The 24,752-nt window shown below is 33.2% G+C and overlaps 3 protein-coding genes across 3 annotated transcripts in view; 1 reads left to right on the top strand and 2 right to left on the bottom strand.

Moving 5' to 3' along the window:
• fbln7 (fibulin 7) overlaps positions 1–18,902 on the bottom strand; it is a 29,645-nt gene extending 10,743 nt beyond the window's left edge. Inside the window, exons 1-3 of the mRNA XM_073834565.1 lie at positions 18,645–18,902; positions 16,949–17,111; positions 12,643–12,823 (exon numbers count right to left, since the gene is read on the bottom strand). Coding sequence (XP_073690666.1) covers positions 12,643–12,823; positions 16,949–17,111; positions 18,645–18,713 — 413 coding nt within the window. The 5' untranslated portion in view covers positions 18,714–18,902. The remainder of the gene's footprint in view (positions 1–12,642; positions 12,824–16,948; positions 17,112–18,644) is intronic.
• A 1,900-nt stretch (positions 18,903–20,802) lies between these two features.
• Positions 20,803–23,116, bottom strand: LOC141326132 (uncharacterized). Its single transcript, XM_073834837.1, has 4 exons — positions 22,980–23,116; positions 22,589–22,864; positions 21,528–21,809; positions 20,803–21,427 (listed from the first exon to the last, which is right to left on the bottom strand). The coding sequence occupies exons 1-4, from the start codon at positions 23,047–23,049 to the stop codon at positions 21,306–21,308; spliced, it is 750 nt and encodes a 249-aa protein (XP_073690938.1). The 5' UTR covers positions 23,050–23,116; the 3' UTR covers positions 20,803–21,305.
• A 181-nt stretch (positions 23,117–23,297) lies between these two features.
• On the top strand, positions 23,298–24,741 carry LOC141325833 (zinc-alpha-2-glycoprotein). The gene is made up of 4 exons (XM_073834564.1): positions 23,298–23,328; positions 23,617–23,886; positions 23,977–24,249; positions 24,347–24,741. The coding sequence occupies exons 1-4, from the start codon at positions 23,298–23,300 to the stop codon at positions 24,562–24,564; spliced, it is 792 nt and encodes a 263-aa protein (XP_073690665.1). The 3' UTR covers positions 24,565–24,741.
• Positions 24,742–24,752: the final 11 nt, after the last annotated feature.

Genomic DNA, 24,752 nt, shown 5'->3' with positions numbered 1-24,752 from the left:
CATTTCTGGAGATTTTTTGCCCTTTCCTATGCCACATACCTTCTATGTAGATATCAGAGAACAATTTTAAATATTCTCTCAATGCATTCTATGGCACCTTTAATATCCTAATGATTTTTGGCATAAAAGAAAAATCGATAATTTTGACCCATACAATGTATTTTTGGCTATTGCTACAAATATACAAGTGCTACTTAAGAGTCACAAATCAATTATTTTCTGTGTCAATCAACATTGTGCCACAAAAGCTTGAAGTTTTACTTGTATTGCACTTGGAACGTTTTTGCAGGGTGAAAAGAAACCTATTGCAGTTCCTCGAAATGTGGAGAACGTGCTCCAGTTGGATGTCAGGCATAAGGAAATTTAAGTAGAAAGACTTTGGGAGTGAATGAGAAAAAGGAGGTTTGGAATCAAACGTTTTGACTTTCCGGCCAAAGGAATGTTTCTCCGACAACAGCGCTCTCCATCCTTCTCCTGTTTATTTTCTTTCCCAGGCGGCTTAAGTGCGAGAATTTGCAGATGTAAAAGGTTCACTTCAGTTCCCGAAATATTTCAAAACTGCCTAAGAACATGATTTATGTTTCTTCACCCGCTCTGAAAGGTGCTTTCGGACCTCAAAACTCTCAAAATAGACTCGCTTCCACCTGCCTGCAGGAATATAGACATTACACCGTCTGTGCTGCCTTTAAACCCAAACTCTCTCTCAAACACACGCCCCTTTCAAGCATACTCGCTCGCCCGTCCCACTGTACCACTTGGAATGTCCCGAATGCTGCCAGCAGCGATATTAAAGGAAGTCATCAATAGCATGCTTAGCATAGTTGCGTGCTATCGGAGTATGGGCGGCTTAACCCTTTAGCACAGGAGTTCTCAACTCTGGCCCTCGATGTCCATTTTCCTGCAGAGTTTAGCTCCAGCCCTAATCAGATATTTTAAAATCACGTGTGAAAGGGTTAATGAGATGTGTGCATGAGCTTAACCTCTGACCTCTGAGACTTCATACAAAACACAGACTGAGGTACACTACCAGTGAAGTCTGGACACATCTATTCATTCTTTATTACAATTTTCTCATTTTAGACTAATATTAAAGTATCAAAGCTATGAAATACCACTGATGGAAGTATGATGTACTGAGCAAGACACGTGAGAAATGAAAACTATGTTTGAGCTGCTTCTGTTTAGAGTACAACTGTGCTCATGAGGTGCATCTTGGGATGCTTTTGAACACTATTGAAGGAGGAACTTTTGCATTAATGAGAAATATAGTTCAAGAACTTTTTTATTTATTTGTTATCAATTTATTTATAATTATTAATATTATTATTATTTTAGTATTGGTATTGGTATTGGTAGTAAATGGGTTCTCATACTTATACATAATGCTGGTTTTAGCTGGAATTATTGTATTTGTAATTATTGTAATGTATTTATTTATTTTTATTTTGGGACAGCACTTTACAATAAGGTCCCATTATTTAACATTAGTTAATGCATTACCCAACAGTAATAATGTGCAGTAAATTTTATACAGTATTTATTCATGTTTGTTAGTTAAACATTATTAATTCATGTTAACTAATGCTTTTTCTACAAGATTAAGCAGGTGTTTTAGTATCATTGAGATACTATTATAGTTTTTATTGATTTTATTTTTATATTTTAATTATATTTAACATTTTAGTTGTAATTTTGTTGTGTTTTTTGTCATTTTAAATTAAAATATAAGACAAATAAAATTTTATATTATTGAATATTAGTATGCTGCATTGGCAACAAACTAAAGTAAAATACAGTACATGTAAGATGATGTATTACATTTATTGTATTTGTATATTTTTGTTTAAAGTTTTAGTAATTTTGTTGTTTTTTGTAATTTTTTATTAGTTTTTATTCCATTTTATTTCTATTTATTTTATTCTGTTTTAATTTTAGTTAAGTACTTATTTCTTTCTACTTATTCTACTTATTACTTAAGCACACAATTATCCTAACTTCAATTATTTTTACATTATTTTCACATTGCTAACTAACACTATTAAAAATCGTTTTTTATTAAAATATAGCGGAAATAAAGTAGATTAGAGTAAATTTTAGTATGGTACATTGGCAACAAATTGAAGTAAAACACAGTACATATAAGATTATATATTACATATATTATATATGATATTTTCATTTTCATTTTATTTAAAGTTTTAGTAATTTTGTTGTGTTTTTGTCCTTTTTTATTAGTTTTTTCTTTTCTTTTCAGTTTTCGCTTATTTTGGTACTTATTTCCAATTATCTTCTTTGCTTCAGTTATTTTCCCATTGGTGTTATTGCTAACTAACACTATTAAAAAATATTTTTTGTTAATTAAAATATAGCAGAGATAAAATATAAATTAAAATTTTAATTTTAATTAAAGTTTTAGTAATTCTAATAAAAATCAGTTTTTATTTATTTATATTTCAGTTGTTTTATTTGTAGTTATTTTGTACTTATTTCTTTACACAATTTTCTTTACTTTAATTATTTTCACATTAGTGTTATTTCTATCTAACACTATTAAAAACAGTTTTTGATCATTAAAATACAGCAGAAATAAATTATAAATATTAGTAAATAGTAAACATTGGCAACAAACTGAAATAAAATACATGTAAGATGCATTATTACATTTATAATAGTTTTTATTAATTATTTTGAAAGTTTTTATTTTTATATTTTCATTTCTTTGCACATTTTTTTTTCACATTAGTGTTATTGCTTACTAACACAATTTTTTTTTAAATCACTTTTGTTAATTAAAATATAACAAAGATAAAACATAAATATTAGTAAAAAATTAGTATGTTGCATTGGCAAAAAACTGAAGTAAAATACAAGTAAGATGAATTATTAAAATGATTAAAACCAAAACTGTAATAAAAATAATGCTAAACAAAAATATTTAAAAAACATATATATATAAAGGCACATAAAAATGACTGAAACTAATAAATATTAATAAATATTTTCATGATGCATAAATAATACTAAAACAACATGGCTTCACATATCTCCTTTTGAGTTAAAAAGTTAAACTTTTTTTCTCAACTAACAAAAATGTTCAAATAAGATCATGGTTTTAGTTTTTGTTTAAAAAACCAGAGCTGAAGATTTTAGGTCAATCGCTTTTTAAGATCATGTGAAACACGAGTTCAGTCAAGAGTGTCCAGTCTTTTGAGCGATGGTGTTTTTGCAGTCCAAGCTGAAACTTGACCTATGAAGCTGGCTCTTTTTACAGTAGCCAGTTAAACCTGAAGCATGAAGGCCATTGAGACGCAACGTGGCCAGGAATGCAAGTACAGGTGTTTCTCTGCGTTTCGGGACATTTAATGCTGCTTTAACGAGAGCTTCATTCAGTGCAGCTCAAGAGTGAAGAATGCCCCTCTTTCTTCAGCGCTCCTTATCTTTCTGCCTGTGTGTAACTGTGTGTGTAGTGCTGCTTTTGCTAGCTGTGGTGTTCACAGTCACTTTCTTTCACCAGCACTGGTATTCAGGCTCTATCTCGGTACTGTCACCCTGAATGGGATTTCAGATTACAGCTCGCAACACAACAATAAAATGGTAGTCTAGTCCAGGAATTCTGCTCAATAGCACAGATATAGTTACATGGTGAACAGCAGCCAGATAGCAGAGAATCTGTGGGCTATGTATGATGATGATGCATGATGCTTTACTGGTTTTTGAGTTAAAAAAAAACTTCTTTTGTTTGTGTCTGTGATGAATTAGCTCTTTATCATGCAAGTGGAGCATTATAAAGGGTATTAGGCTAGAAACGCCTTTCAATGATTCTGTGATTCACTCACTTGTTTCACTGCTGAACAAATCAACGTTTTTGAGTGAATCCTTAAAATCGAAGGCTCACTCTTGAAAGACACCCACTTGTTTACTTCCCATTTTGAATGAATCGATTGCATGAATGATTCAGTGACTATTTTCTGAATGAATCAGATGCTTGATTCATTCCTGAATGAATCAGTGTTCATAGGTTGACTCACTCATAAAGGCAGTCACTTGTTTTATTCTTGAAACAATCAAAGTTTTTAAGTGAATCATTTTCTTGCTGGATGAAGGTGTTTTTAAATTAATTGATTGCATGAATGATTCAGTGACTCTTCTGAATGAATCGGATGCTTGATTTATTCCTGAATGAATCAGTGTTCATAGGTTGACTCACTCATAAAGGCAGTCACTTGTTTTATTCCTAAAACAATCAAAGTTTTTGAGTGAATCGTTTCTTGCTGGATGAAGGTGTGTTTAAATGAATTGATTGCATGAATGATTCAGTGACTCTTCTGAATGAATCGGATGCTTGATTTATTCCTGAATGAATCTGTGTTCATAGGTTGACTCACTCGTAAAGGCAGTCACTTGTTATTCTTGAAACAATCAAAGTTTTTAAGTGAATCGTTTCTTGCTGGATGAAGGTGTGTTTTTGAATGAATCGATTGCATGAATTATTCAGTGACTATTTTCTGAATGAATCAGATGCTTGATTCATTCCTGAATTAATCGGATGCTTGATTCATTCCTGAATGAATCAGTGTTCATAGGTTGACTCGCTCATAAAGGCAGTCACTTGTTTTGTTCCCGAAACAATCAAAGTTTTTAAGTGAATCGTTTTCTTGCTGGATGAAGGTGTTTTTAAATTAATTGATTGCATGAATGATTCAGTGACTCTTCTGAATGAATCGGATGCTTGATTTATTCCTGAATGAATCAGTGTTCATAGGTTGACTCACTCGTAAAGGCAGTCACTTGTTATTCTTGAAACAATCAAAGTTTTTAAGTGAATCGTTTCTTGCTGGATGAAGGTGTGTTTTTGAATGAATCGATTGCATGAATGATTCAGTGACTATTTTCTGAATGAATCAGATGCTTGATTCATTCCTGAATGAATCAGTGTTCATAGGTTGACTCGATCATAAAGGCAGTTACATGTACTTGTTTTATTCATGAAACAATCAAAGTTTTTTAAGTGAATCGTTTCTTGCTGGATGATGGTGTGTTTAAATGAATTGATTGCATGAATGATTCAGTGACTCTTCTGAATGAATCGGATGCTTGATTTATTCCTGAATGAATCAGTGTTCATAGGTTGACTCACTCATAAAGGCAGTCACTTGTTTTATTCCTAAAACAATCAAAGTTTTTAAGTGAATCGTTTCTTGCTGGATGAAGGTGTGTTTAAATGAACTGAGTGCATGAATGATTCAGTGACTCTTCTGAATGAATCGGATGCTTGATTTATTCCTGAATGAATCTGTGTTCATAGGTTGACTCACTCGTAAAGGCAGTCACTTGTTATTCTTGAAACAATCAAAGTTTTTAAGTGAATCGTTTCTTGCTGGATGAAGGTGTGTTTTTGAATGAATCGATTGCATGAATGATTCAGTGACTATTTTCTGAATGAATCAGTGTTCATAGGTTGACTCGCTCATAAAGGAAGTCACTTGTTTTATTCCTAAAACAATCAAAGTTTTTGAGAGAATAGTTTCTTGCTGGATGAAGGTGTGTTTTTGAATGAATCGATTGCATGAATTATTCAGTGACTATTTTCTGAATGAATCAGATGCTTGATTCATTCCTGAATTAATCGGATGCTTGATTCATTCCTGAATGAATCAGTGTTCATAAGTTGACTCGCTCATAAAGGCAGTCACTTGTTTTATTCCTGATACAATCAAAGTTTTTAAGTGAATCGTTTCTCGCTGGGTGAAGGTGTGTTTTGAATGAATCGATTGCATGAATGACTCAATGAGTTTTTTTCTGAATGAATCAGATGCTAGATTCATTCCTGAATAAATCAGTGTTCATAGGTTGACTCACTCATAAAGGCAGTCACTTGTTTTGTTCCCGAAACAATCAAAGTTTTTAAGTGAATCGTTTTCTTGCTGGATGAAGGTGTTTTTAAATTAATTGATTGCATGAATGATTCAGTGACTCTTCTGAATGAATCGGATGCTTGATTTATTCCTGAATGAATCAGTGTTCATAGGTTGACTCACTCGTAAAGGCAGTCACTTGTTATTCTTGAAACAATCAAAGTTTTTAAGTGAATCATTTCTTGCTGGATGAAGGTGTGTTTTTGAATGAATCGATTGCATGAATGATTCAGTGACTATTTTCTGAATGAATCAGATGCTTGATTCATTCCTGAATGAATCAGTGTTCATAGGTTGACTCGATCATAAAGGCAGTTACATGTACTTGTTTTATTCTTGAAACAATCAAAGTTTTTTAAGTGAATCGTTTCTTGCTGGATGATGGTGTGTTTAAATGAATTGATTGCATGAATGATTCAGTGACTCTTCTGAATGAATCGGATGCTTGATTTATTCCTGAATGAATCAGTGTTCATAGGTTGACTCACTCATAAAGGCAGTCACTTATTTTATTCCTAAAACAATCAAAGTTTTTAAGTGAATCGTTTCTTGCTGGATGAAGGTGTGTTTAAATGAACTGATTGCATGAATGATTCAGTGACTCTTCTGAATGAATCGGATGCTTGATTTATTCCTGAATGAATCTGTGTTCATAGGTTGACTCACTCGTAAAGGCAGTCACTTGTTATTCTTGAAACAATCAAAGTTTTTAAGTGAATCGTTTCTTGCTGGATGAAGGTGTGTTTTTGAATGAATCGATTGCATGAATGATTCAGTGACTATTTTCTGAATGAATCAGTGTTCATAGGTTGACTCGCTCATAAAGGAAGTCACTTGTTTTATTCCTAAAACAATCAAAGTTTTTGAGAGAATAGTTTCTTGCTGGATGAAGGTGTGTTTTTGAATGAATCGATTGCATGAATGACTCAATGAGTTTTTTTCTGAATGAATCAGATGCTAGATTCATTCCTGAATAAATCAGTGTTCATAGGTTGACTCACTCATAAAGGCAGTCACTTGTTTTGTTCCCGAAACAATCAAAGTTTTTAAGTGAATCGTTTTCTTGCTGGATGAAGGTGTTTTTAAATTAATTGATTGCATGAATGATTCAGTGACTCTTCTGAATGAATCGGATGCTTGATTTATTCCTGAATGAATCAGTGTTCATAGGTTGACTCACTCGTAAAGGCAGTCACTTGTTATTCTTGAAACAATCAAAGTTTTTAAGTGAATCATTTCTTGCTGGATGAAGGTGTGTTTTTGAATGAATCGATTGCATGAATGATTCAGTGACTATTTTCTGAATGAATCAGATGCTTGATTCATTCCTGAATGAATCAGTGTTCATAGGTTGACTCGATCATAAAGGCAGTTACATGTACTTGTTTTATTCTTGAAACAATCAAAGTTTTTTAAGTGAATCGTTTCTTGCTGGATGATGGTGTGTTTAAATGAATTGATTGCATGAATGATTCAGTGACTCTTCTGAATGAATCGGATGCTTGATTTATTCCTGAATGAATCAGTGTTCATAGGTTGACTCACTCATAAAGGCAGTCACTTATTTTATTCCTAAAACAATCAAAGTTTTTAAGTGAATCGTTTCTTGCTGGATGAAGGTGTGTTTAAATGAACTGATTGCATGAATGATTCAGTGACTCTTCTGAATGAATCGGATGCTTGATTTATTCCTGAATGAATCTGTGTTCATAGGTTGACTCACTCGTAAAGGCAGTCACTTGTTATTCTTGAAACAATCAAAGTTTTTAAGTGAATCGTTTCTTGCTGGATGAAGGTGTGTTTTTGAATGAATCGATTGCATGAATGATTCAGTGACTATTTTCTGAATGAATCAGTGTTCATAGGTTGACTCGCTCATAAAGGAAGTCACTTGTTTTATTCCTAAAACAATCAAAGTTTTTGAGAGAATAGTTTCTTGCTGGATGAAGGTGTGTTTTTGAATGAATCGATTGCATGAATGACTCAATGAGTTTTTTTCTGAATGAATCAGATGCTAGATTCATTCCTGAATAAATCAGTGTTCATAGGTTGACTCACTCATAAAGGCAGTCACTTGTTTTGTTCCCGAAACAATCAAAGTTTTTAAGTGAATCGTTTTCTTGCTGGATGAAGGTGTTTTTAAATTAATTGATTGCATGAATGATTCAGTGACTCTTCTGAATGAATCGGATGCTTGATTTATTCCTGAATGAATCAGTGTTCATAGGTTGACTCACTCGTAAAGGCAGTCACTTGTTATTCTTGAAACAATCAAAGTTTTTAAGTGAATCATTTCTTGCTGGATGAAGGTGTGTTTTTGAATGAATCGATTGCATGAATGATTCAGTGACTATTTTCTGAATGAATCAGATGCTTGATTCATTCCTGAATGAATCAGTGTTCATAGGTTGACTCGATCATAAAGGCAGTTACATGTACTTGTTTTATTCTTGAAACAATCAAAGTTTTTTAAGTGAATCGTTTCTTGCTGGATGATGGTGTGTTTAAATGAATTGATTGCATGAATGATTCAGTGACTCTTCTGAATGAATCGGATGCTTGATTTATTCCTGAATGAATCAGTGTTCATAGGTTGACTCACTCATAAAGGCAGTCACTTATTTTATTCCTAAAACAATCAAAGTTTTTAAGTGAATCGTTTCTTGCTGGATGAAGGTGTGTTTAAATGAACTGATTGCATGAATGATTCAGTGACTCTTCTGAATGAATCGGATGCTTGATTTATTCCTGAATGAATCTGTGTTCATAGGTTGACTCACTCGTAAAGGCAGTCACTTGTTATTCTTGAAACAATCAAAGTTTTTAAGTGAATCGTTTCTTGCTGGATGAAGGTGTGTTTTTGAATGAATCGATTGCATGAATGATTCAGTGACTATTTTCTGAATGAATCAGTGTTCATAGGTTGACTCGCTCATAAAGGCAGTCACTTATTTTATTCCTAAAACAATCAAAGTTTTTAAGTGAATCGTTTCTTGCTGGATGAAGGTGTGTTTAAATTAATTGATTGCATGAATGATTCAGTGACTCTTCTGAATGAATCGGATGCTTGATTTATTCCTGAATGAATCAGTGTTCATAGGTTGACTCACTCGTAAAGGCAGTCACTTGTTATTCTTGAAACAATCAAAGTTTTTAAGTGAATCATTTCTTGCTGGATGAAGGTGTGTTTTTGAATGAATCGATTGCATGAATGATTCAGTGACTATTTTCTGAATGAATCAGATGCTTGATTCATTCCTGAATGAATCAGTGTTCATAGGTTGACTCGATCATAAAGGCAGTTACATGTACTTGTTTTATTCTTGAAACAATCAAAGTTTTTTAAGTGAATCGTTTCTTGCTGGATGATGGTGTGTTTAAATGAATTGATTGCATGAATGATTCAGTGACTCTTCTGAATGAATCGGATGCTTGATTTATTCCTGAATGAATCAGTGTTCATAGGTTGACTCACTCATAAAGGCAGTCACTTATTTTATTCCTAAAACAATCAAAGTTTTTAAGTGAATCGTTTCTTGCTGGATGAAGGTGTGTTTAAATGAACTGATTGCATGAATGATTCAGTGACTCTTCTGAATGAATCGGATGCTTGATTTATTCCTGAATGAATCTGTGTTCATAGGTTGACTCACTCGTAAAGGCAGTCACTTGTTATTCTTGAAACAATCAAAGTTTTTAAGTGAATCGTTTCTTGCTGGATGAAGGTGTGTTTTTGAATGAATCGATTGCATGAATGATTCAGTGACTATTTTCTGAATGAATCAGTGTTCATAGGTTGACTCGCTCATAAAGGAAGTCACTTGTTTTATTCCTAAAACAATCAAAGTTTTTGAGAGAATAGTTTCTTGCTGGATGAAGGTGTGTTTTTGAATGAATCGATTGCATGAATGACTCAATGAGTTTTTTTCTGAATGAATCAGATGCTAGATTCATTCCTGAATAAATCAGTGTTCATAGGTTGACTCACTCATAAAGGCAGTCACTTGTTTTGTTCCCGAAACAATCAAAGTTTTTAAGTGAATCGTTTTCTTGCTGGATGAAGGTGTTTTTAAATTAATTGATTGCATGAATGATTCAGTGACTCTTCTGAATGAATCGGATGCTTGATTTATTCCTGAATGAATCAGTGTTCATAGGTTGACTCACTCGTAAAGGCAGTCACTTGTTATTCTTGAAACAATCAAAGTTTTTAAGTGAATCATTTCTTGCTGGATGAAGGTGTGTTTTTGAATGAATCGATTGCATGAATGATTCAGTGACTATTTTCTGAATGAATCAGATGCTTGATTCATTCCTGAATGAATCAGTGTTCATAGGTTGACTCACTCGTAAAGGCAGTCACTTGTTATTCTTGAAACAATCAAAGTTTTTAAGTGAATCATTTCTTGCTGGATGAAGGTGTGTTTTTGAATGAATCGATTGCATGAATGATTCAGTGACTATTTTCTGAATGAATCAGATGCTTGATTCATTCCTGAATGAATCAGTGTTCATAGGTTGACTCGATCATAAAGGCAGTTACATGTACTTGTTTTATTCTTGAAACAATCAAAGTTTTTTAAGTGAATCGTTTCTTGCTGGATGATGGTGTGTTTAAATGAATTGATTGCATGAATGATTCAGTGACTCTTCTGAATGAATCGGATGCTTGATTTATTCCTGAATGAATCAGTGTTCATAGGTTGACTCACTCATAAAGGCAGTCACTTATTTTATTCCTAAAACAATCAAAGTTTTTAAGTGAATCGTTTCTTGCTGGATGAAGGTGTGTTTAAATGAACTGATTGCATGAATGATTCAGTGACTCTTCTGAATGAATCGGATGCTTGATTTATTCCTGAATGAATCTGTGTTCATAGGTTGACTCACTCGTAAAGGCAGTCACTTGTTATTCTTGAAACAATCAAAGTTTTTAAGTGAATCGTTTCTTGCTGGATGAAGGTGTGTTTTTGAATGAATCGATTGCATGAATGATTCAGTGACTATTTTCTGAATGAATCAGTGTTCATAGGTTGACTCGCTCATAAAGGAAGTCACTTGTTTTATTCCTAAAACAATCAAAGTTTTTGAGAGAATAGTTTCTTGCTGGATGAAGGTGTGTTTTTGAATGAATCGATTGCATGAATTATTCAGTGACTATTTTCTGAATGAATCAGATGCTTGATTCATTCCTGAATTAATCGGATGCTTGATTCATTCCTGAATGAATCAGTGTTCATAAGTTGACTCGCTCATAAAGGCAGTCACTTGTTTTATTCCTCACTGTAAAAAATTTGCTGTAGTTCTGCAGCTGGTTGCCAGTAACTTACTGTAGATTTTTAATTTATGTTATTTACTGGCAACAGTTTGTTCAAAGTTAAATGAACATTAAACATTAACAAGTCTTTGTCTTTACAGAATAAAACTATAAAATAACAACCTACTGCAAAGCATTCTGGGAACCAGAAACCTTCATCAACCTTTTTCTGTTTTTTCCTTCAGATTTTGGTTCCCAGAATGCTTTGCATGAGGCTGTTATTTTAGTTTTATTCTGTAAAGATAAAGACTTGTTAATGTTTAATGTTCAATTAACTTTGAACAAACTGTTGCCAGTAAATAGCATAAATTTAAATCTACAGTAAGTTACTGGCAACCAGCTGCCAGTAATACTGTAATTTCTACAGATTTTGTTTACAGTGCTGATACAATCAAAGTTTTTAAGTGAATCGTTTCTCGCTGGGTGAAGGTGTGTTTTTGAATGAATCGATTGCATGAATGACTCAATGAGTTTTTTTCTGAATGAATCAGATGCTAGATTCATTCCTGAATAAATCAGTGTTCATAGGTTGACTCACTCATAAAGGCAGTCACTTGTTTTGTTCCCGAAACAATCAAAGTTTTTAAGTGAATCGTTTTCTTGCTGGATGAAGGTGTGTTTTTGAATTAATCGATTGCATGAATGATTCAGTGACTATTTTCTGAATGAATCAGTGTTCATAGGTTGACTCGCTCATAAAGGAAGTCACTTGTTTTATTCCTAAAACAATCAAAGTTTTTGAGAGAATAGTTTCTTGCTGGGTGAAGGTGTGTTTTTGAATGAATCGATTGCATGAATGACTCAATGAGTTTTTTCTGAATGAATCAGATGCTAGATTCATTCCTGAATAAATCAGTGTTCATAGGTTGACTCACTCATAAAGGCAGTCACTTGTTTTGTTCCCGAAACAATCAAAGTTTTTAAGTGAATCATTTTCTTGCTGGATGAAGGTGTTTTTAAATTAATTGATTGCATGAATGATACAGTGACTCTTTTCTGAATTAATCAGATGCTTGGTTTATTCCTGAATGAATCAGTGTTCATAGGTTGACTCGCTCATAAAGGCAGTCACTTGTTTTGTTCCCGAAACAATCAAAGTTTTTAAGTGAATTGTTTTCTTGCCGGACGAAGGTGTGTTTTTGAATGAATGAATCATTGTTCTGATCAAATAGGTTGACTCACTCATAAAGGTAGTCACTTTTTTTTTATTCTTGAAACAAATCAGTGTTTTTGAATGATTTACTCATAAAGACAGTTGCTTATTTCTATTCTGTTCGAATCAACAGTTTTGAATGAATTAGTTGAATTAATTCAAATTAAATTTATAAATATATATAATGTAGTGATGTTAAATTATTTTGAGGTTTCACGATAAACAGTGTATTATACATGTTATTTTAAGCTTTAGACCCACCTTTACAGGTGACACTGACTCCGCTCCAGGTACCGTTCTCCTGGCACACGCGTGTTCCCGCTCCTATCATGCGATAACCTTGAGAACACGTGAAATGAACCTCATGACCCACCAGGTACTTTGAGCCAAACTTCCTCCCGTGGGCCGGAGACACCAGAGGTGGACATGAGGATTGGGCTAGAGAGTACACGAGAGGACAAACAAACATAAAGAGAGAGGAATGTTAGAGTAGAGCAGGGTTACATGAGGGATGAAAGTAACGCATTCTGAAATGCTGGGATATTTGCCTGAAGGCAGGCATGTGTTACTCAATGTGGAAACTGCCATGGGAAAAGATGGGAAATGCCTCATTTCATACAGACAGCTTAAGAATAGGCGAACAATACCACATGGACTGTGCAAAACAGGACCCTAGGAGCAAAATACTTTTATATTTTTTCAAGTATCAGTGAGCATGCTTTTAGAAGGGCTTGTTTTTGTATCTAGGAAACGAGAAGAATGCACAATCCTATTGCAACAGCACTTTAATGTAGAAAATGATCTGTAGTTTGTCAAAGAATCTACTTAATTTTGTCCTGTCAAGCACTGGCTGCTTCAAATGCCAAAGTAACTCTTGATCGTTCCTGCCGCCAACCTCGGTTCACGAACTGCGCAACAGCTTGGGCCAAATGACACAGCTACGCATCCGACCTGTTCACATCACCCTTCAGGAGCTTGGACTCCTTTCCAAACCTGAAGAAGCAGCCAGACCACTCATTTTAAAGGAAGGAAGTAATTTCACGCTTTTAAAATACAAATAGATTTCGAGAGATCTTTGATTTGTTGGAATTCTGAGGCTCGTTTATTAGGATTAATAAATCCTCTATGCAAGAATTACTTTCCAAAAACACATTTTTTATTGACTGAATACTTTTGCCGCCAAATGACACAAGCTCTTTCATTCAACGAACACATTTTGCAAAGCAAAAATACATGAGAATGTGTATGACTGAAGACCTGTCAGTTTAACGGAATTCATTTTCCTAACTTCAATTAAAGACTTTAGCCAGACACCATTTTAAAAAAGAAGTGTATCACTTCCTAGCTTAATATGCAGAAACACTATTATAACAATGCTGTGTTTGCATCCAGATGCAACAACATTGACTCAACGAATGGCAGGAAACCTGTTGAGAACAATCAATATTTTGCATTTTGATTTTTGCGCTACAGTTGCAGAGTTTTTATGTGCTTTGGAAATGCATGAATATATTTGCAGTTTGCAAGTTTTTCAAGTGATTTATGAATACTGAAGTACATAGTAGTGCAACCTTTTGAACAGACTGCATTTATTTACCCCCTCAGTGCATTTTATACTGTAGATGTAAAATTATACACTCTTAAAAATAAAGATGCTTCAAAAGGTTCTTCAACCGATGCTATAGAAGAACCTTTTTGTCTAAATGGTTCCATAAAAAACCTTTAATATCTGAAGAACCTTTCTGTTTCACAAAAGGTTCTTTGTGGCAAATAAGGTTCTTCAGATTATAAAAAGGTAAGCAAGAAATGGTTCTTTAAAGAACCTTTGACTGAATAGTTCTTTGTGGAACCAAAAATGGTTCTTCTATGGCATTGGTTGAAGAACCTTTTAAAGCACCTTTATTTTTAAGAGTGTATAATTTCACATCTACAGTCTACATTTACAAAGCACCTTTATTTTCAAGAGTGTATATACTATCAACCCTAACTAAAGTTGCGTTTTATCGAAATTTGAGGGATATTTTCCATGCAAAAAGGCCCATTGTCAAGCGCAAGATTTTGCAGAGCATCACTAAATGACTGCACATTAAGAATATTCATCTTCCAATTAAGGGTAGCTTGCATATTTACAGTTGAGGTCAAAGGTTTACAAACTTAAAGTCTTGCAGAATCTGCAAAAATTATTTTAGCAAAATCATACAAAATGCGTGTTATTTTTTATTTAGTACTGGCCTGAATAAGATATTTAACATAAAAGATGTTAACATATAGTCCACAAGAGAAAATAATAGTTGAATTTATAAAAACGACCTAGTTTAAGTTTACATAAACTTGAGTCTTAATACTGTGTTGTTACCTGAATGATCCACAGCTGTTTTTTTTTTTTCGTTTAGTGATAGTTGTTCATGAGTTTCTTGTTTGTTATACTGCCTGCTGTTATTCAGAAAAATACTTTAAGTTTCATAAATTTGTTTTTTCAGCATTTTTATGTATTTGAACCCCTTCCAGCAATGACTGTATAATTTTAAGGGTTCATCTTTTCAAACTGAGGGACTCTTATGCAACTATTAAAGAAGGTTCAAATGCTTACTGATGCTTCAGAAGGAAACACAATGCATTAAGAAATGCTTTTAAGAAAACTTAAGAAACTTCAATAAAATGAAGATGTGTACATTTTTCTTATTTTTTAACTTTGTACCACCCTTCAGAAGCTACTTGCATGTTTCCCAGAAGACAAAATAAGTTATATTTACTCTTTAATCTCTAAATTCAAAAAGTTTTCACCCCCTGGCTCTTAATGCATTTTTTTTTCTTCTGGAGCATCAGTGATTGTTTGAACCTTCTGTAATAGTTGCATATGAGTCCCTCAGTTGTCCTCAGTGTGAAAAGATAAACCTCAAAATCATACAGTCATTGTTGGAAAGGGTTCAAATACACATAAATACTGTAAAACCAAAGAATTTGTGAGACCTGAAGAATTTTTCCACTAAACAAAAACAAACAAACCAAAAAAAAAACAGCTGTGGATCATTTAGGTAACAACACAGCATTAAGAGCATCAAGTGTATGTAAACTTTTGAACAGGATACTTTTTTATAAATTCATATTATGTTTATAAAACATTATTTTCTCTTGAGGGCTATATGTAAACATCTTTTGTGTAAAACATCTTATTCAGGTCAGTACTAAATAAAAAAAATAACACCCATTTTGTATTATCCTACTTATTTTGCTAAAATAATTAACATTTTGCAGATTCTGTTTGTCTTGAACTGTGTTTATTTGGCTGGTTGGTTATTTTATTTCATTTATTTTTTGTATTATGTATAGACCATTTCGGTGTTCATTAAAAATTAACTTTTATACTTACATATTCAATTTTCATTTTAATTTTAGTCATTTTGTTAAAAGCTTTTGTCATTTTTTTAACATTTCTATTTAGCTTTATTTTTATGTCCATTTTAGTAAACTTTTTTTTATATTGGAGTACGTTTAACAATAATATACTATTTTAGTATTATTTTAGTATTACTTTAGTACTACTTTCTACCACACACTATGCTACTTTGTAATTATTTGTAAAATTTACTAGCTGAGTGAAAATGTTTCAAAGTTAATCTGACACAATTTTTTCAGTGTAGTTGCTTAGTTTTTTTAAGTTTTAGTGTTTCATCTTTTATTATATTTCAATTTCAGCTTTTCCAAAAGCTATTTTTGATAGTATGCATTTTAGTTAGAAAACAATAACAGTGCTGCCCTCAAATCTGAAGCAGCCTGCAGATTTACATCTTTCACATTCCTCTTTGATGTATGTTTTACAGTGCCCTCGAGTCGACGACTATGACGCCAGCAGCTCCAGATGCCTGAATGACATCACACACACCTGCTCTACAAGGAATCAGTAAGTCAAAATAAACCTGTACCAACCAAACCAAAAGTTTGGGGTCAGTACATTTTTATTGTTTCTTTTTTTGTTGTTGTAGAAATTAATAATTTTATTCACCAAGGATGTATTAAGTTAATAATTAAAAGTTTATTAAAAGTTAATAATAATAATAATTTACATTTTTATAAAAAAAAAATAGTTTGAATAAACACTGTACTTTTTAAACTTGTTATTCATGAAAGAATCCTGAAAAATCACAGGTTTCAAAAAATATTTGGCAGCACAACTGTTGATATTATCCAACATTGATCATTCTAATAATACATCAGCATATTAGAATGATTTCTGAAGGATCATGTGACACTTAAGACTGGAGTAACAGCTGATAAAAATTAAGCTTTTCATCACAGGAATAAATTCTATTTTAAAGTATGTTAAAATAAAAAACATTATTTTATATTGTAAAAACATTTTGCAATATTACTGCTTTTTTCTGTATTTTTAATCAAATAAATGCAGCCTTGATGAGCATAAAAGACTTCTTTAAAGACTATTACAAGTCTTACTGACCCCAAACTTTTGAACGGTAGTGTATATTTAGGAAGGAAGAAAAAAACTGTCAAACAGTCCATTGATGTAACGAGTTACATGAATAAGTCATGTGTTATGGCACTTACATGAAGACTGGTCTGCTTGTGGGAGTTTGGACAGTGAGTTTTGAAGGTTGGTGAGCTTGGACTTCATAATCCGAAGCCCTTCGGTGAATCGGACCTCCTGTCCTTTAAGAAACTTCTCCATTTGACGTAGTACCCCCATCACTCGGTGCTTATCCATACAACCCTGAGGGATAAAAGCACAACCATCCGAGCACCTGGTTACAATTTGATGGCAAGCAGTTATCCCTAAATTACAGATTTGCCCGAACACAGACTCATATGAGGGAGATATTGGACATCCAAAACGATCGCAAGGAACATTCCCACTAAACGTTAGCTTTGCATGAAAATGAAAAATGGCACACATGAATTATCAAGGCCAGATGTTGTGGGTGATATCATGCATTAAGGCACAGGGACTCCTGTGGGGCATGACATGAAAGCTCAGGCCGGTGTTTAGCAGCTCGTCGGCGTGCCAGCGCACAACCGAGTTCCCTTAGAAACACAAATATTACTGCAGCAACAATTTATCAGAAGCGATGTTGTCCAGATGCGTTTGGGTCAGTGGGCAACCTCTAGGTCCTCTCCAGGAACCACATGTAAGAGTCTAATACTTGCTTTTCCTCTTCAGCTGCTTGATGGCAGTTCTACAGAAAGCTGTTAGGCAGATGTCTCTATGACCTCTGTCCAAAACGCTGGTCTCCTGTATGTTATTCATGGCAGTTAAATCCAGTCTCGTTAGAGGAGAGAGGAAACGTCTTGGCCTTTAATTTCACTAAGCGTCTGCCATGGTAAATAAAGGCAGTGCTAATCTGGATAAAATACAAAAATGCATCTGACATATTTAATGATATAACTTACATCGCTGGTTCCCAAAAACGTTTGGACACTCAAAATGTTTCGATGTCATTGAATTAGATTGCATAAACCTTTATGCATGCATGTGGGATTTATTGTGAAGACAAAATCATGCAAAACAGATAAGAAAAAGATAAATGAATAGATGTATTGTTAAAACTACACAAATGTGACCCTGGACCACAAAACCAGTAGCACGGGTATATTCGTAGCAATAGCCAACAAAACATTATATGGGTCAAAATTATCGATTTTCATTAGGATATTAAGTAAGGATCATGTTCCATGAAGATATTTTGTACATTTTCTATCAAAATGTAATTTTTGATTAGTAATATGCATTGCTAAGAAGTTTAAAGGCAATATTCTCAATATTCAGATTTTTATGCACCCTCAGATTTCAGATTTCCAAATATTGTATAATCCTAACAAACCATAAATCAATGGAAAGCTTAGTTATTCAGCTTTCAGATGATGTATAAATCTCAGGACAATCTACTAGGACACTTGTGTTTACTTAAGAAGAAAACCAAAAACCACCAAATCCACTATTAAATTAAATAATTATTTAAAAAAATTATGAAGTCGAGTCAGTAAAGACAAACAATCTTGCAGAAATCTGAGTTCATATGAGTTTGTTTATGTGATTGATTTTATTATCCAGTACTTTTGAAACAACTGTAAAATTTACATATACTGTATGCCTAGTTAGTCAAATGATTGTAATTGAGACTGCTTTCGATATAGGTTTTTGTAACATCTCATAATAATAGGCTATAAAATCGTATAATGTACTAATATATTATTTTCTATTCATATAAATAATATTAATATAATATAAATAGACGTGTATACTCACCTGAGCTTCATCATTACAGTCGTATAATGATAAGAAATTTAGAAGGAGAAAAACTGTGTATAACTTCATCCTCCTATTTCTGAGTCTCTTAAGCGCTGAGTTTTCGTCTTGTGTCGGTTGTTTTTAATCCTCAAGTGTGTTTGTGGTTCCAAGCTGTGCAGTCTAATAGTCGTTGAAACAAGCCTGAGAGGAAATGTCTGATAAACTGTTGCAGAAGTAAGTAAAGATGCTCCTGTTCTCCTCAGGAAGACGCCGCTGAGCGCCTGTGGAGTCGTGATGTCTGATTCGCGAGTCGTTCCGTTTAGAATGATTCTTTTAAACGATTCAGTCGAACCGATTCGCTGAGCGTGGATTCGTCTGTGAGCGCAGCATTCTTTCTTCTAATGTCACTATGTGATACTGTGCAGATCTACATATGTATAAGTATGAGACATAAAACATATAGCTTACAATGTAAGATATTTGTCTTCTAAATCTTCTAAAGAAGTGTTTTAAAAGGTATTGAAGTTGTTAGGAAGATCTAACCACGGTACACAATGTCAAATTTTTGTGGTTTGCTGCCACCAGGTGTTTAGGTTGGGTCTTGCACTTTAAAATAGTGTCTGTTCTAGCTTATATGGCCCCTGGTCGAAGCACCCTTTCTGCCACCTATAAATAAAATTAATTGTACACAGATTTTGCTATTATTCATATATAGAGAGGCTAAATGATTTTATGCCTAAAATCATTAGGATATTAAGTAATATGTTCCATGAACATATTTTGTAAATTCCCTACTGTAAATATATCAAAACTTCATTTTTGTTTAGTAATATGCATTGCTAAGAACGTAACTTTTTATTATTATTATTATTATTATTATTATTATTATTATTTATTTATTTATTTATTTATTTATTTTTATTTATTTTTTTTGCACTCTCAAATTCCAGATTTTCAAATAGTTGTATCTCGGCCAAATATTGTCCTGTCCTAACAAACCATAAATCAATGGAAAGCTTCATTAAAATGTAAAAAAAAAAAAAAAAAAGAAAAAAAAAAGACAATTTTGACTGGTTTTGTGGTTCAGGGTCATTTATTTATATATACACTGCTGCTCAAAAGTTTGGGGTGTGTAAGATTTTTAATGCTTTTTAAAGAGACTTTTTGCTCATCAAGGCTGCGTTTATTTGATTAAAAATACCGAAAAAAAAACTGTAATATTGTGAAATGTTAATGCAATTTAAAATAGTGATTTTCTATTTTAATATACTTTAAAATATAATTTATTCCTGTGATGCAAAGCTGAATTTTCAGCATCATTACTCCAGTATTCAATGTCACATGATCCTTTAGAAATCATTCTAATATGCTGATTTATTCTCAAGGTTGGAAACATATTTTTGGAGCCTATGGTATTTTTTTCAGGATCCTTTGATAAATAAAACATTAAAAAGAACAGCATTTATTTAAAATAGAAAACTTTTGTAACAATAAACAACTCGTTTAAAGTTTGGGGTCAGTAAATTTTTTCTCTCTAAAATAAATGTATAATTGTATTCAGCAAGGATGTGTTAAATTGAAAAAAGTGATAGTAAAGACTTATATATAAGACTTATATTGTTAGAAAAGATTTCTATTTTGAATAAATGCTGTTCTTTTCTGTTATTTTTAATTGCATTAATATTTCATAATATTACTTTTTTCTGTATTTTTGATTAAACAAATGGAACTTTGATGAGTATAAGAGACGTCTTTAAAAAACATATATATATATATATATATATATATATATATATATATATACTCACTTTATTAATGTTTTTAATGTATAGTCATATAATATATACTGAAACTATATCACACACACACACACACACACACACACACACACACACACACAATTAATTATATATTATACAACTGTACATTAAAAATTTATTTGAGTGTAGTTACATTTGTTAAAAAAACTACACCTATGTGCACGGAAACGGAAACATAGCATAACATTAATGATAGCCTATAACCCTATTTTAGTGAGATGCGTGATAGCTGCATAGATTATTTTTTTTCGCACATTCCCCTCTTTTTTCCTCTTTTGAGGTGAAGTGAAAATGAAACAAAAAATGTCAATTGCACAATTAAATTTAGACATGCTCATGGTGCTTCATATTTCTTTATACAGCATTGCGCATTATAACCAATCACACATGATATATAAATACAAGATATAGTACTTTCAGTGCCCTGTACTTGGCGATATCACTTAAATAAAATGCATAAGCAAACTGCTGCAAGGTGCAATGAAAATGTAATGTGTAATTGCAACACTCTTTATAAATATAGCGGAGTAAAGAGTTTATTCAAAAATGTAGTGAAGTAGAGAGTAAAAGTTGCTAATATCTTTGATACTCTGTAAAACTACAGAGTATCCAAAAAAGATACTCAAGTACAGTAATTAGTTATAGACAGCTCAAACATGCATTTTAGTCTGAGACTTGGCTTTAAGCCATGTCTGTGAAACCAGATGTAAAAATTGCAAACACATATTTACAGAATAAAGATTAACTGAAGCTTGTGTCTATGGACTATGCCTAAATAAATGAGTTCTATTCTGTGTTCATCTATAGCCACAAAGTTCAGATGCACATATGTACTGCAGTACAGTTTTTCAAAGCACCATTACAATTGAGAATGCAATTTTCTTCTTAAAATCAGCACAGATGTCATGATGCCCAACAGGATGCCAAGAGGTAGTGAAAAAGCCCAGTAGAGATGTGATGTGGATGCTGAAAATTCAGGCCCTTCAGAAAAGAGCAGACAGTTTTATTAATGATTTTATCAATATATTACTTTTTGAACAAACTTTATATTTCACATTTCCAATAAAGTGAACAAACTTACTCCACTCTGTCATTTTAGGTTCAGCCAAACTACTGTGTTTCACTTCACATGTGTACTCATCTCCATACTGTGGGGTGATATTCATATACTTGTACACTCTAAAGGTCCAGTCTTCCCCATACATTAAATCAGAGGACTCTGCTTTCACAGTGGACTTTTGGCCGTTTAGATAAAAGTTTATTTCAATGTCACCAGGGTAAAACCCAGTGGCATAGCAGTAAAGGATGTTTGCTTTTCCTTTTTGTTCAGGAAACTCTGTATACACATTGACTGAAGGCCGTACTGTAGAAAAAAAAAGAAGTCAAATTAAATAACTAGAATAGTAGAAAATTCATTATATTTGTGTGTGTGTCTTCAATTAAAGAAGGAATTTAGAATGATTCAGTTGAGGTCAAACGTTTACATCCCCCTTTCAGAATCTGAAAAATGTTAGTTACTTTACCAAAATAAAGGGATCATACAAAATGCATGTATTTAGTACTAACCGGAATAAGTCATTTCACATAAAAGATGTTTACATATAGTCCACAAGAGAGAATATTACTTGATTTAAAAAAAAATTACCCGGTTCAAAAGTTTACATCCCCTTGATTCTTAATACTGTGTTGTTACCTGAATGATCCACAGCTGTGTTTTAGTTTAGTAATAGTTGTCAATGAGTCCCTTGTTTGTCCTGAACAGTTAAACTGCCTGCTGTTCTTCAGAAAAATCTGAAGAACATTCTTTGGTTTTCCGGCATTTTTGTGTACTTGAATCCTTTCCAGCAATGACTCTATGATTTTGAGATCCATGTTTTTACACTGAGGACAACTGAGGGACTCATATGCAACTATTACAGAAGGTTCAAATGCTCACTTGTGCTTCAGAAAGAAAAACCATGCATTAAGAGCTGGGGGTGAAAATTTTGAATAGCACCGAGCTGTGTACATTTTTCTTATTTTTAGTAAATATCTCTCCCTTTAGAAGATAGTTTCCCAGAAGACAAAATAAGTAAAATATACCCTGATTTTCAAATTCAAAAAGTTCTGTAAACAGTACAGCTGTATGTATGATCAAATTACCCAAAAGTGATTTTGTTGAATTAGTTTCTTGTTGGAGTTTCTTCAGGTAATCAGTTTGTCGAATAAATCCTGCTACCACCTCATACATGCAGAATGATTGATCATTGTCTTCTAAAACTGAGAACCCGGCGCTTGCACTGGGACGCAAGACAAAGGTTTTATTTGCCTGGTCAAAGTACGCAAATGTGGCTTCATTCACCAAAACAACCACCGCCTGGTCTATGGAACCGTTCTCCATCATCCGTGTGTAGGCAAGGACATTTGCTGTCTGGTAGTCTAAAAAAATGTACAATATTTTCAAATTAATAAATGCAATGAATTTACAAATGCTAAGATTATCATCTTCCTGTTTTCTAAATGAATGAGAAACACAACATTATTATAACCTCACCTGTCCACATGGTGATCTGAGGAGAAAGCAGAAGTATTATGACTGTCTGTATGATAACCATGTTTGCCATTCACGCAGTTTGGTTCACAGACAGTAACCAAAAGCTAATGTCTTCCTGTTAAAACCGAACATAAAATATCAGTCACATGACAGTCACATGATGTTTTGACTAGTTTTTCTTTTTATACTTTCACTTTTGATATGCCGTGGTTTCCATTTAATTCTTATTTTTTTCTAAGAATTTTAGTCAGTTCATTAAAGATTAAACCCATATAAAGTGACTGCTGACAAAACAAAATGCAAGTTTTTCTCCTTGTCATGGCTTTCTTTAATACCATCCTTGCAGCAGGTAGGACATTTTGTCCAATATGTTTTTTTATGTTTAATGTAATATTGTGTGGGAGAATGTAACCAAAAACAATGATGAATGTAAGTAGTTTGTGTGCAAGCCTGTATCATATCCAAAAAGCAAACTCAAAACATCAGTCCAGATATGCTTATTTATTCATTTTAAACTGTAAACTTTATAAGACAAAGGCTTAAAAAAAATCCAAATAGGTTCTGTGCATATTTTAATGGCAAATTACCTGCATGTAAACTATAGATAGATAAATCTATTGCAATTGGTTTATTTTAGAAGAACATGCATACCAGCAGTTCATCGGATGTGCATTCAACAATGAAGGGCAAGTAAGCCGTTTCTGGCGCTATGGGTATGATGGCAGAGACATCATGCATGTGGATTTGGCGAAGGAAGCTGTGGTTGCTACCAGTGAACCTGGTCAGCTTTTAGCAGAAGAGAGAAAGAGCAAAGAATACATTAAAAGAAAAGAGGCACGACTAGTAAAGGTGTGTTCTGCTGTGAAAACGGTCTTCCTGAAGTCCAACAACTCCCTCTCCAGAGCAGGTAAATATATATAAAATACATATTCTCTGTTTATATTTAGTTGGTTTCACATTGCAAGTTAATAAACAATTGCTTGCTTTTCAAATGTAGCAAAACCTGCAGTATATGTGTCTTCTGGAGGAAAAAAGGATCAGGAATATCTTAAATGTGTTGTGCATGGCTTCTATCCAAACGTCATTAAAGTACGCTGGACCCAAAAAGGAAGGCCAATCTATTTCGGTGTATCAACTACAGGAATCCTCCCTCACAAGGATGGCACTTTCCAGATGACCTCCTATCTTAGTCTTAGTAATGTGAGCGTCCACGATGGTACCTGTGAGATTGAACACTTAAGCATTGATGGGAAACTGAAGATAGCATATGGTAAGCCACTCACAGGGGCATAAATAATTTATATGAGCATACTGATAAATTATGTGAAAATTTGTCTGGCTCTGACTTGCTTTGTCTCTTTTTGCAGAGGAGAAATCTTTGTTTCTGTCACAAATCACAGAACATGTACTTAAGGCAGTGGCTGCCTTTCTTCTTGGATTTGCATTACCAGTGTGCCTAACTTTATTATTTATATGCATTAAGCAAAAAACATCAAAAACACCCAAGAATGAGATAACAGACACAAGTGATGGATCAGAAGCATCTTTATCTTTGAATTTAATGAATATCTCTCTTGAAACATAACATATTAAAGGCGAATGTGACTCGAAACCATACATGTGACCTCTGTGTTTAATAGCACAGGTATATTTGTAGCAATCGGCAAAAATACTGTGTATGGGTCAAAATTATTGATTTTTCTTTAATGCCAAAAATAATTAGATTATTAAGTAAAGATCATGTCCCATGGAGATATTTTGTTCATTTCCTAC

The sequence above is a fragment of the Garra rufa genome, chromosome 2, assembly GCF_049309525.1.
Source record: "Garra rufa chromosome 2, GarRuf1.0, whole genome shotgun sequence".
NCBI lineage: Eukaryota > Metazoa > Chordata > Actinopteri > Cypriniformes > Cyprinidae > Garra > Garra rufa.
Note: the sequence above shows the minus strand (reverse complement) of the source record. Positions and strands in the feature narration are given on the sequence as shown.

Coding starts and splice junctions, on each gene's coding strand:
- LOC141325833 (XM_073834564.1), top strand. CDS start 23,298: ATGGCTTTCTTTAATACCATCCTTGCAGCAG. Junction 23,887..23,976: donor CAACTCCCTCTCCAGAGCAG/GTAAATATATAT, acceptor TTTCAAATGTAG/CAAAACCTGCAGTATATGTG. Junction 24,250..24,346: donor GAAACTGAAGATAGCATATG/GTAAGCCACTCA, acceptor CTCTTTTTGCAG/AGGAGAAATCTTTGTTTCTG.
- LOC141326132 (XM_073834837.1), bottom strand. CDS start 23,049: ATGGCAAACATGGTTATCATACAGACAGTCATAATACTTCTGCTTTCT. Junction 21,810..22,588: donor TTCAACAAAATCACTTTTGG/GTAATTTGATCA, acceptor TTTTTTCTACAG/TACGGCCTTCAGTCAATGTG. Junction 21,428..21,527: donor ACCTAAAATGACAGAGTGGA/GTAAGTTTGTTC, acceptor TCTTTTCTGAAG/GGCCTGAATTTTCAGCATCC.